The 12,220-nt window shown below is 38.8% G+C and overlaps 2 protein-coding genes across 5 annotated transcripts in view; one reads left to right on the top strand and one right to left on the bottom strand.

Moving 5' to 3' along the window:
- DDHD2 (DDHD domain containing 2) overlaps nucleotides 1-12,220 on the top strand; it is a 30,446-nt gene that overhangs the window by 14,497 nt on the left and 3,729 nt on the right. The window contains exons 15-19 of one of the 4 annotated variants that reach the window (XM_030312618.1): nucleotides 277-379; nucleotides 518-688; nucleotides 1,382-1,541; nucleotides 9,119-9,226; nucleotides 9,919-12,194. In XM_030312618.1, the coding sequence (XP_030168478.1) occupies nucleotides 277-379; nucleotides 518-688; nucleotides 1,382-1,541; nucleotides 9,119-9,200 (516 nt within the window). In that variant the 3' untranslated portion in view covers nucleotides 9,201-9,226; nucleotides 9,919-12,194. Of the gene's footprint in view, nucleotides 1-276; nucleotides 380-517; nucleotides 689-1,381; nucleotides 1,542-9,118; nucleotides 9,227-9,607; nucleotides 9,646-9,914; nucleotides 12,195-12,220 lie in introns of those variants that run through there. The other 3 variants (XM_030312619.1, XM_030312621.1, XM_030312620.1) reach the window with 3 other exon arrangements.
- Nucleotides 4,851-5,400, bottom strand: LOC115512007 (ragulator complex protein LAMTOR3-like). Its single transcript, XM_032592869.1, is given in 2 exon segments — nucleotides 4,851-5,354; nucleotides 5,356-5,400. Coding segments are annotated over 2 exon segments (501 nt in total). The 3' UTR covers nucleotides 4,851-4,898.

The raw sequence follows: 12,220 nt of genomic DNA, 5'->3' as shown, positions 1-12,220 counted from the left end.
CACAAGATCTGAGCTGAAAATAAGAGTCTGATGCTTAACCCACTGAGCCACTCAGGTGCCCCAAGAGCATATAATTTTCTGTTGTGTTGATTTGCTTTTTTTCTATATTATTTTGTGGTAATGAGACAACTTATAATCGTTTGAATCTGAAAGTGATGAGGCAAAATAACTTTTTTTTTTAATGAGCTTATAGTTATTCTTGCCTGATAGTTCCTAAGACTTTCTGAGTTTCTTCAGCAGAGGTATATATGTAGCTGTTATTTTTTTTCTATGTAGTTTGATCCTGTGGCCTATAGGATTGAACCGATGGTGGTCCCAGGAGTAGAATTTGAGCCAATGCTGATCCCACACCATAAAGGCAGGAAGCGGATGCACTTAGGTAAGTCTGAGTTCAGAACTTGTAATTCTAGACGGTGTGGTCAGTGCAAACTGACTGGATCTCATTCACTTTATTTAACTGTGTTGGACCCGAAACTCTTTGTAAACCATGTAATGTTGTTATTCATGTATGTTTCAGAACTGAGAGAGGGCTTGACCAGGATGAGTATGGACCTTAAGAACAACTTGTTAGGTTCACTGCGGATGGCCTGGAAATCTTTCACCAGAGCTCCATACCCTGCCTTACAAGCTTCAGAAACTGCAGAAGAAACTGAAGCAGAATCGGAATCGAGTTCAGAGAAGCTAAGTGGTCAGTGACACTGTACACTTTGATTTCCTACATCACATCAGATAAGAGTAACTCCATGATGTGTAATTCTTCTTCTCCCAGGAGTTCTTACTTACCCGTTTTTCCCTTTTTATTGTATAGGACCAGTATTATGAGTCCTAATGGGCTTTCAGCTCTGCTAGTCTTTTCTATTATCGAATAGCCACAAATTATGGAAAAACACTATTTGTGAGGAAAAATGTCAAGAGAAGCTAAGCACCTGGTCAAGAGCGTTAAAAGACATTCCTCACTTGGGAATTCTGGATGTTAGATCCCTCTGTGAAGCTTTTTCAGGGGAATGTCTGTGTATTCATTAGTCCGTTTTATTTTCCTGGCTGGGCACTAGCTCATATATCTCCTCTTAATTTCACAGTTAACTTTGCATTCTTTTTGCTTTAATTTTCAACTGCCTAAAGATTTCTATAGGTACATTTATTTATAAACCAGATGCAAATGAATTCGCTATCAGAGGTATAGGAAAGAAAAAATGGGATTGGACAAAATCATTGTGACTTGAGGAGAAGCTTTAAGGGGATTGAAAGGAAGAAGGTGCAGAGAGCTTTCTGAACAGAGAGTAGCTCATCCCACTGTAAACTTACCCATCTGAGGGGAAGTTAGGGTAATCTTGGGGGACTGGAAGCTTTTAGATGGTTATTGTGGTTCCTCCATGTCCAGATGTTAACACAGAAGAGGCCTCTGTGGCCGTTAAAGAAGTCCCACCCATCAATGTGGGAATGCTGAATGGAGGCCAACGCATTGATTATGTGCTACAAGAGAAGCCCATTGAAAGTTTTAATGAATATTTATTTGCTTTGCAAAGCCATCTATGCTACTGGTAAGTGTTTGCTTTTGTTTCTGGGGTGTGGGTTTTTACTTATTTATTTTTTTGGTCTGATTGTTTTACAGATATTTGATAGATACAGAAAAGAGAGGATAGGCTAGTGTACATTTGGGATTAGAGTGATTTCTCATTTAGGTAATTACAAAATAACAATCATGTCATTTAAAGAAATCTGATTTAAACACGTTTTATTTTGCTGTTTGATAGAGCATGGGCAGATGATGCCAGCAGCCATGAGTTAAGTTAGTTTAGTTTTTAAAACCACTTTTTTTTTTTTTAATGTTTATTTTTGAGACAGACACAGAGCATGAATGGGGCAGGGTCAGAGAGAGGGAGACACAGAATCTGAAGCAGGCTCCAGGCTCTGAGCTGTCAGCACAGAGCCTGATGTGGGGCTTGAACTCACGGAGTGTGAGATCTGACCTGAGCCGAAGTCGGATGCTTAACCGACGAGCCACCCAGGCTCCCCTAAAACCACTTTTTATTTTTTTTTTTTAATTTTTTTTTTTTTCAACGTTTATTTATTTTTGGGACAGAGAGAGACAGAGCATGAACGGGGTAGGGGCAGAGAGAGAGGGAGACACAGAATCAGAAACAGGCTCCAGGCTCTGAGCCATCAGCCCAGAGCCTGACGCGGGGCTCGAACTCACGGACCGCGAGATCGTGACCTGGCTGAAGTCGGACGCTTAACCGACTGCGCCACCCAGGCGCCCCTAAAACCACTTTTAAAGTGGTGTCCTTTGGCTGTTGGTAGGACAGGATGGGTATGTATGAATGCACTGGACAAATATGTTACTGTTGCTAAAAGTATTTTAAACCCATTTAAAAGTGTTTATAGTAGCTAGAACAGACTTTATTTTTTGTTTTAACATTTAATTTTTTAATTTTTAAAATGTTTCTATTTATTTTGAGAGAGAGAGATAGCAAGAGGGGGAGAGGCAGAGAGAGAGGGAGACAGAATCCTAAGCAGGTTGTGCGCTGTCAGGGCAGAGCCCGATGTGGGGCTCCAGCTCACGAACTGTGTGATTGTGACCTGAGCCGAAACCAAGAGTTGGACGCTTAACTGACTGAGCTACCCAGACACCCCTTTAATGTTTAATCTTTTAATGTTTAAATATTTTTTCAAGATTTAGAGATATAATTGACACATTATACAAGTTTAAGATGTGCAATGTGATTTGATACATGTATATATTGTGAAGTGGTTAACACAATAGGATTAGATAACACCTCCATCACTGCACATAGTTATATATTGTGCGTGTGTGTGTGATGAGAACATTTAAGATTTACTTTTAGTAACTTCCAGGTATATGGTACAGTGTTACTGACTATAGTACCTTGCTGTAATTAGATCCCCAGAACTTATTCAACAGAATTAATCATTATTAAAAAAACTATCTGATGGATTGTAGAATGGATTAATGATGCTTTTTGAAATTCATCTATTAGAAAAGAACTTAATCATCAAATATTTGAAACTAAAGGAAAATACAACTAGGAAAATAAGATGGGTAGGGGTAAGAGTTCAAAAAATAATGCTTTAACGTCTTGAGAGGAATTTTTCTATTGAGTCCTGATAAAGGAGATTATTATTTGATGGAGTCAGTTTTATCTCTAGATAATAAGTACAGTAGAGGCCATGACATATAATCTAAGTGCAACTCAATAAAAGCAGTCCTGTAAGAGGCCAAAATAATGCTCTTAAGAATGATCTCTGCTGATGTGGCTTGATAGAAATCTGAAAAAGGGTTGCTTTCTTTTTAAATTATGGTTCTTTATTATATTTTTAAGTTTTTATTTAAATCCATTTAGTTACCATACAGTGTAATGTTAATTTCATGTGTACAAGATAGTGATTCAGCACTTCCATACGTCCACCTAGTGCTCATCACAAGTGCACTCCTTCATCCTCTCACCTATTTCACCCATCCCCCCACCCATCTCCCTTCTGGTAACCATCAGTTTGTTTTCTAGAGTTAAGAGTCTAGAAGTGGTTTGCCTCTCTCTCTTTTTTTTTTTTTTTCCTATGCTCATTTGTTTTGTTTGCCTCTCTTTTTTTTGGTTTGTTCTTGGTTTGAGTAGTATCCATTGTGTATATATATTACCTCTTCTTTATCCATTCGTCTATCAATGGGCTTGGGCTGTTTCCATATTTTGGCTATTGTAGGTAATGCTGCTATAAATATTGGGGTGTATGTATCCCTTTGAATTACTGTTTTTGTATTCTTTGGGTTAAATACCTAGTAGTGCAATCACTGGATCATAGGGTGTTCTTTTTTTCTTCCTTTTTTTAATTTTTTTATTTAAAAAAAAATTTTTTTTTTTTTAACGTTTATTTATTTTTGAGACAGAGAGAGACAGAGCATGAACGGGGGAGGGGCAGAGAGAGAGGGAGACACAGAATCTGAAACAGGCTCCAGGCTCTGAGCTGTCAGCACAGAGCCCGACGCGGGGCTCGAACTCACAGACCGTGAGATCATGACCTGAGCCGAAGTCGGACGCTCAACCGACCGAGCCACCCAGGCGCCCCATTCTTCCTTTTTTTTTAGTAATTTTACTGATTTTATTACTTTTACTAAGCCATTATATCTTCCTCACACTCAGCGCAAAGAAATAAAACACTATAAAGAAAAATACATCCTTGTTGTTATTCACAATAAAAAGCTCCTGGTTCATTTTATAGGACTGGGCATATTATGCAATAGGTAGCACTTAATGGCTCAAGTGGATCATTTTTTAATTTTTTTAAAAATTAATTTTTTTTTTAATTTAGAGAGAGAGGAGAAAGAGAATATGAGAAGGGAAGGGGCAGATGGAGACAGAGAAAGAGAATCCCAAATAGGTTCCATACTGTTAGTGCAGAGCCCGACCTAGAACTCAAACCATGAATCATGAGATCATGACCTGAGCTGAAATCAAGAGTCAGACGCTTACCTGACTGAGCCACCCACGCGCCCGTGTAATTATTTTTTTTAATGTTTATTTTTGAGAAAGAGACTGGGTGCAAATGGGGAATGGGGAGAGGGAGACAGAGGATCCAAAGCAGGCTCTGCACTTGATAGCAGAGAGCCCAATGCAGGGGTCAAACTCACAAACCATGAGATTACTCATGACATGAGCCGAAAATAGATGCTTAAGCGACTGAGCCACCCAGGCACCCCCAAAGTGCAATTTTGATTCTGACCCACTGAATAGAATCTCATGCGTAGTTGGTGACTGGCTAACACCATGAGAGCTGTGATGTATTGAACCATTTCTGTGGTATCCCCAGATCTCACTAAATAAGAAAATACCCTACGCATGGGAAGATAACAATATGTCCATAAATTTTATCTATAGGCTCTTTTTTTAGTGTAAGGTGGGAAAGAGGGCCCTTTCTTGAGTACAGGGATACAAGTAGTATGGTCTGTAAAGATTGCTGGATTGATATATGTCTGTTATAAGGAAAGTTAAGGTATACATCAAAACAACTGCCAGATTAACGTCCACAACCTGTCTCAATTCTTCAAATAATGGAGCAAGTTCCTTTTCTAGGTTGACAATTAGTCCTGTATTGGCATTGCTGCTGGCTGTGAAACTCACCACCAAAAGTAAACAATTAACTTGAACCACCCAGTAGGTGTTACAGTAACAGATGATACTTTCACTTTTTGGAAGTCCAAGTTTGCTCCTTTGGTCTGTTGGAAGAGCAAAAGTAGTTAAGAAACCAGGTCTCAAAGCATGCTCTGGAGCATTATCATTGGCCACTTTAATAACAGGCACTTCATCTTTATGTGACACAACAATAGCATGGAGCTCTTCAACAACCTGATGATTTTTTATACAACAATCACTTTAGGTCATCTACCATGATGAACCCCTTTCTCCTACAGTCTCCACTCCTGGCTTTCTGGGCTACTGTGTTCTCTCAGCTGTAAATTCAGGGACAGCTTCAAAGACAGTCTTGATCATAGGGTAGTTCTGTTTTCAACTTTTTGAGGAACCTCCTTACTAATTTCTTCTAGAGGTCTATTTTATACATATATACCACAGGTGTGAATATGTGACTGTATTATATGTCTCTTTTAACGAATACAGAAGTATCATATTATAGGTATTGTTCTGTAACTTGCTTTTTCTACTAGTGAGTCTTGGAGTTTTTTGCCTATCAGGTATAAAGAGTTTCTCCATTCTTTTGTAGCTTTAGTACTCCACTATATGAATATTCTGTAATTCATTTAAATAGTCTTTTATTGCTGGGTCTCTTTAGATTTCTCTACTCTAGAACTTTATACACCTTGTTTATGTCATTTCACCTAATCATGAGTAGATCTGCAAATACTTACAGTTGGAGTTGCTGGCATTATGCCATATGACTTTTTTTTATAAATGGAATCCTATTATATATACCCTTTTTTGTATGGCTTCCTTCATTCTCCATGATGTGTATCAGTTTCTTTCCTTTTTATTGCCAAGTAGTAGTCTATTGTATGAATGTACCCCAATTTGTTCATTTACCTGCTGGTGGACATTTGGGGTGTTTCCAGTTTTTGGCTATTATAGATAAAACTGTGAACATTCGTGTACAAGACTTTATATGGACATATTCTTTAGTTTCTCTTGGGAAAATACCTAGGAGTGGAATAATGGCTAGGTATTGTAGGGTAAAAGTATTTTTAAAAGTGACTGCCAGGGGTGCCTGGGTGGCTCAGTCGATTAAGCGTTTGACTTTTGATCTCAGCTCAGGTCTTAATCTCAGGGTCATGAGTTCAAGCCCCGCATTGGGCTCTGCGCTGGGTGTGGAGCTGACTTAAAATAAAAAAGAAACTGCCAAACTTTTCCTGCCAGCATTTTCCATTCCCATCAGCAATGTTTGAGAGTTCCAATAGCTCCGTATCTTCAAGGGTACTCGGTATGATAACTTCATGATTTGTCTCTTAGCCTTTCTAAATGGGTTGTAATAGCACCTCACTATGGTTTTAATTTGCATTTCCCTAATGATGTTGAATATATTTTCATGTGAGTGCCATCTATACATCTTCTTTGGAGAACTGTTTCAATCTTTTGTCCATTAAGGAAAATAGATTATCTTTTTAAGTTTCAGGAGTTCTTTCTATATGCTAGTTACAAGTCCTTTTCAGATACATGTTTTTTTCTCAGAATGTGGTTTTTCGTTTTTCCAGCAAAATGTTTTGAAGAGCAAAAGTTTTTGATTTTGATATAGTCCAATTTATTGACATTTGTGATTTTTTAACATATTTAAGAAATCTTTGCCAAATCCAAAGTCATTAAGATATCACTTGTGTTCTAGAAGTTATATCATTTTAGCTTTTATATTTCGGTCTGTGATCCATTTTGGTTGAGTTAATTTTTTAATATGGTGTGAGGTAAGAATTGAAGTTCATTGGTTTGCATGTAGCTATCCAGTTGTTGTAGCAACATTTATTTATTCAGATGGAGACTGAATTACCTTGGTTCTAGGTTGTTCCATTGATCTATTTGCTTGTCTTTATGCCAGTAAAACATTGTGTTGATTACTGTAACTTCAAAATAAGTCTTGAAATCAGGTATTGTGAGTCACCCAACTTTATTCTTCTTTATTTTAGCTACTGTAGGTCCTTTGCATTTCCACGTATGTTTTAAATTGAGCTTGTTAATTTCAAATAAAAAGCTTTCTGGGATTTTGTGATTGCATAATATCTGCAGATAAAATGACAGAATTGACATCTGAATGATATTGAGTCTTCAGCTCCACAAACACAGTATCTCTCAGTGTATTTTGGTCTTTAATTTCCTTCTGCAATGTTCTGTAGTTTTCAATGTATGTATTTTGCACACTATAGTTTTTATTTTATTTTTAAACTTGGTTGCTTTTCTTTCTTTTTTTTTTTTTTTTAAAGCCTGGAGCCTGTTTGAGATTCTCTCTTTCTGCTTCTCCCTCCGCCCCTCCCCTTCTTGTGCATGTGCTCTTTTTCTCTAACAAAAAAAAAAAAAAACACAAAAACCAAACAAAAAAAATGTCTAGCAGTATGTCTGGTAATGTAAAAAAAAAAAAAAAATTTAGTAGTAAATGGCCAAGAACTGTACCCTTTTCACAGAGCTCATTCTTGGGACAGTATGGGAAGAGCCATCCAGTTGGTCATCTTAGTTTTGTTTTGTTTTGTTTTTTACATTTTATTTATTTTGAGAGAGAAAATATGAGCAGGAGAGGGGCACAGCGAGAGAGAGAATCCCAAGCAGGATCTGTGCTGTCAGCGACACGGGCTCTGTGCTGATAGCACAGGGTCTGCTTGGGATTCTCTTTCATCCCCTCTCTCTGCCCCTCTCCCGCTTAGGCTATCTCTCTCTCTCTCTCTTTCTCTCTCTCCCCCTCTCTCCCTCCCCCCCCCCTCCTTCAAAATAAATAAACTTAAGAAAAAAGGTAACACTGGGGTGCCTGGGTGGCTCAGTTGGTTAAGTGTTTGACTTCAGCTCAGGTCATGATCTCAGGCTTATGATTTGGAGCCCCACATCGGGCTCTGTGCTGACAACTCAAAGCCTGGAGCCTGCTTCAGATTATGTGTCTCCCTGTCTCTGCCCCTCCCCCACTCATGCATGAGTGCACTCGCACTCTCTCTCTCTCTCTGTCTCTCTCAAAAAGTAAAAAAAAAAAAATTTTTTTAAGGTAATGCAATCACCTGGTTCAAAATTCAAGATATAAAAGGGTATAATAATGAAGTTTCCCTCCCACCGGCTTCTTAACCACTAGTTCCCATCTTATGAGAGTCAATGTTATGAATTTCTCATGCATCTTCCAGATACTATTCTGTGTGTGTCCCAGCAATTGCTCATATCCAGTTCATAAAGAAATTTGATTATATAAAATAACATCATGAAGGATTGCCTTAAGGATATATAGCTCAGGGACTCCTTGGTGGCTCAGTTGGTTGAGTGTGCAACTTTTGATTTTGGGTCAGGTCATGATCCCAGGGTCATGGGATCAAGCCCTGTGTCTGACTTTGTGCTGAGCATTTATTTTGAGAGAGAGAAAGAGCATGTGTGAGCAGGGGAGAGAAGAGAGAGGGAGAGAGAGAATGCCAAGCAAGCTCCATGCTTCACAGAGCTGGATGCGGCACTTGATCTCACGACCCTGGGATCATGACTTGAGCCGAAATCCAGAGTCGGATACTCAAACCGACTGAGTCACCCAGGCACTCCAACTTATTTATAACTGGAAGTTAGTATGTCTTAATTCCCTTCACCTATTTACCCACACCCATCTCCCTTCTGGCAGCCACATTTGTTCTCTGTGTTTAAGAGTCTGGTTTTTTGTTCATTTGTATTTTAGATTCCACATATAAGTGAAATCATATGGTATTTGTGTCTGGTTCACTTCACTTAGCAACCTCCAGGTCCATTCATATTGTTGCAAAAAGCAAGATTTCATTATTCTTTATGGCTGAGTAATAAATATCCTACTGTAAAATGAACTTTTTATTGTAAAAAATGAACTTGCACAGTGGTTGTGTAAATGAGGTAGTACATGTAAAGCATCTTTAAGTATGAACATTAGCTGCTGCTTTTTACAATGTAAGTTTTTCTCTTTACAGGGAGTCTGAAGATACTGTATTGCTGGTCCTCAAAGAAATCTACCAAACCCAGGGCATCTTCCTTGATCAGCCTTTACAGTAAAAATCAACTGTGTATGGCTACTTAATGTGAGTTTTTAAATGTCACGTATGCTGCATGGTTCCTACATATTAATATGTTATGGGGAACAGTGTACACTTGGGCTCTTTATAAATATACTTTTCTCTTGCCTGTCACCAAGATCTAGGTTATTATTCATTTTTAGAGGGACTCTGGTTAAAATTCCTGGGGGAAAAAGCACAATAGCCCACTTAGAGAAAGGTTAGTGTTCATTTACTTTGCTAGTGATTTGGTCCAATAACACTTAATCATTTTTAGGATCTAAACTCAGAATCTTAATAGTTCTGATCATCTGAGAGTTACCATGGCAGTAGTTAGAATTTTAATTATGAACAACACATCCTGAGATTTAAGTTACTCAGCCTTTTAATTTTTTTTTTTTTTTTTAGCGTTTATTTATTTTTGAGACAGAGACAAAGCATGAACGGGGGAGGGTCAGAGAGAGGGAGACACAGAATCTGAAACAGGCTCCAGGCTCTGAGCTGTCAGCACAGAGCCCGACGCGGGGCTCGAACTCACGGACCGCGAGATCATGACCTGGGCCGAAGTCGGCCACTTAACCGACTGAGCCACCCAGGCGCCCCATACTCAGCCTTTTAGATGTGTAACAAGAACGTCCATGTATCAGGCTCTGGCATTCTGCTTGGCTGCCTTCCAGCTGTGACTGCATCGTGACCTCTTTCCACTCTTCCCTAGACAGACACTGAAGGATCCTTCCCCAGAAAATCTACCTGCTTTTTGCTGCCGTTTTCCTCTCAGCCACGTCATTTCTTGCATGTTACCTGCCACTTACCACTGGGGTCTTTGGAAGATAATCTTTTTTGGAAGTGAGTAGAAAAGCAAAGAGAAGACCGTATTGCTTTTTACCACTGACTTCGTATAAGCACTCGCCATTCTTCATAGTGGGGTGTTTTTGCATCTTTAATTCTTGGGTGACAGGTGCCATCCTTTATTTTTATTGCTTATTCCTTGAGACAGTATAAAGTCTGTTTTGAGTTTATTTTGGCTTGGGTAGACATTTTTCTAGGAGGTTATTGCTTGTCTTTAGAAAATGCTCTAGTTAGGAAACAGGCTTGAGATTCAGAAGGCATTTTGGGGTACACATGTCTCATTGGTGTTCTCTGCACTTGAAGGCTAAGTGGGTGTGTAAAAGACTGTTGAGCATATTCTTTTGAGTCCACTTTTCTTTCCTACAAGTACTTTGTGAAGGACCAAAATGTAGCTGGGAGAGAGTTATTGTTTATTCTCTACAGCTGACAGTTGATCAGAGGAATCACTGATGCTGTTCATTATTTTCACAGCTGTTGGAGCTGCTCTCAGAGTCTAAAGTGGATAGTTTAGTTCACATTAGGTGCATCTTTATAAAGCAAAGATGTTATATATCCTAGACCTGTCTTTTTATATCGTGCTTCAACTTAGGAGAGTTTAGATGAAACTTGACTTAGTTATTGGATAGTAGCTTCTTCCTTAAGTTGAGGGCAAAGTTATACAAGCCTTGACAGGCTGCTTTGGTTATAAATAAAAATATTTCAGGAGTACATTTATGGTGAAATAGAATCTGTGACAGTCAACCACCATATCCACTTGGGTGAAGGTAGTACTGTGTGCTCTGTTTGAAAACATTTTGTAAACACCGTTGCCTTCCTTGGTACCCATAATCCAGAAAATGTATTAGAAGCCTCATGGCACAGGCAGTGTTGGTTGGGCAGGTCGGTTTGGCTAGGGGGAAATGTTTCTTTTTCTGCAAGAAAAACCTACGCCTGTCGGGGCCAAGGAACAGCTATTGCAGTCATTGTCAGAGCATGCAAAGTGAAGGGTACCTTGAAGATGATGGGTGCGTGTAGACTAACTTTTTCCAGGCATCTGCTCACCACTGTGCTGTTTTCTTTCTCATTGGTCAGTTTGTCTTTGCAGTTCTCTTTGTGATAGTCCTTTACACTCCATAGGCCTATAACAGTGGCACAGGCAGGCAAGCTGTGTTTTCGTTTTTTATAAAAAATGTTTTTTTGTAAACGTATCATGGTATCCAGTGCATTGGCATGTAACATTCACTTCAGCCATCCCTTCAACTGCAGTGGTCTTTATCCCTTTCCAGAGAGGAAAGGAAAAGGAAGTTAATCACTGTCACCTTAGAGATGGTAGAGGTGAGGTTGGGGTACAGGGTCAGTGCCTGGCCTTTCCTTGTCCATCTGCTTTACAGGCTAATGCTGACTTAGCCACTAAGAAGTGTCAGATACATGGAATACTTTTGTATATAAACTGAGTTTGAAGTAAGGGTTACTGAGAATTAAGTAGCATTAATTATATTTTAGAGGGGAAGCTTTTGTCAAGTTGTCTTCAAATTTAAGTTTATTCTTCCTATTAGCAGAATAGAGCGTATTTAAGAGTAAACCAAAGGACAAGCAAGGAGGAGTTCCTGTAACCAAAGATGAACAGCATACCCCTGGGATAGCTAGATCAACCACTGCTGGGACTAAGAAATGGTTCTTTCCTGATGGGGAGGGGCAGGCAGCTGTACAAGAGCTTGATGTCTCGTCTCTCCACCTGTGGTAGCATCATGGTTGCATATCACATAGGATGATAGGCTTGATTTAAATCCTTTAGTTATATATTATTTGCACTACTTTGGTCGTATCATGTGCAGTGTCTTGACCAAGACTATTTTTCAACTGTAGAGTATCATTTTCTACATATTTCCTGCTACAGAATTTGTATTGCTTATTTCAGCAACAGATTGTCTGCATGGAAAGATTAATAGTACTGATTAGCTTTCTAATATTTTGCACTTTTTGAAATGTTTGTTTTTTTACATGATTATATTTAAAAGTTTATGAAATACTGAAATAAAACCATATTGACCAGTTGCCTACTTTTACCTGGTTCATCCATTATACAGAAAGTTAATACAATAACGGTTTTCTCCCCGTATATATTTCTAAAGCAAATTAAAAAGATAACGTTTGGGCAAAGAACTAATATTTAAGTTCTTTTCCGGGGACTGG

This window comes from Lynx canadensis, chromosome B1 (genome assembly GCF_007474595.2).
Source record: "Lynx canadensis isolate LIC74 chromosome B1, mLynCan4.pri.v2, whole genome shotgun sequence".
Taxonomy (NCBI): Eukaryota; Metazoa; Chordata; class Mammalia; order Carnivora; family Felidae; genus Lynx; species Lynx canadensis.
This window is presented reverse-complemented; position numbering and strand designations above follow the sequence as displayed.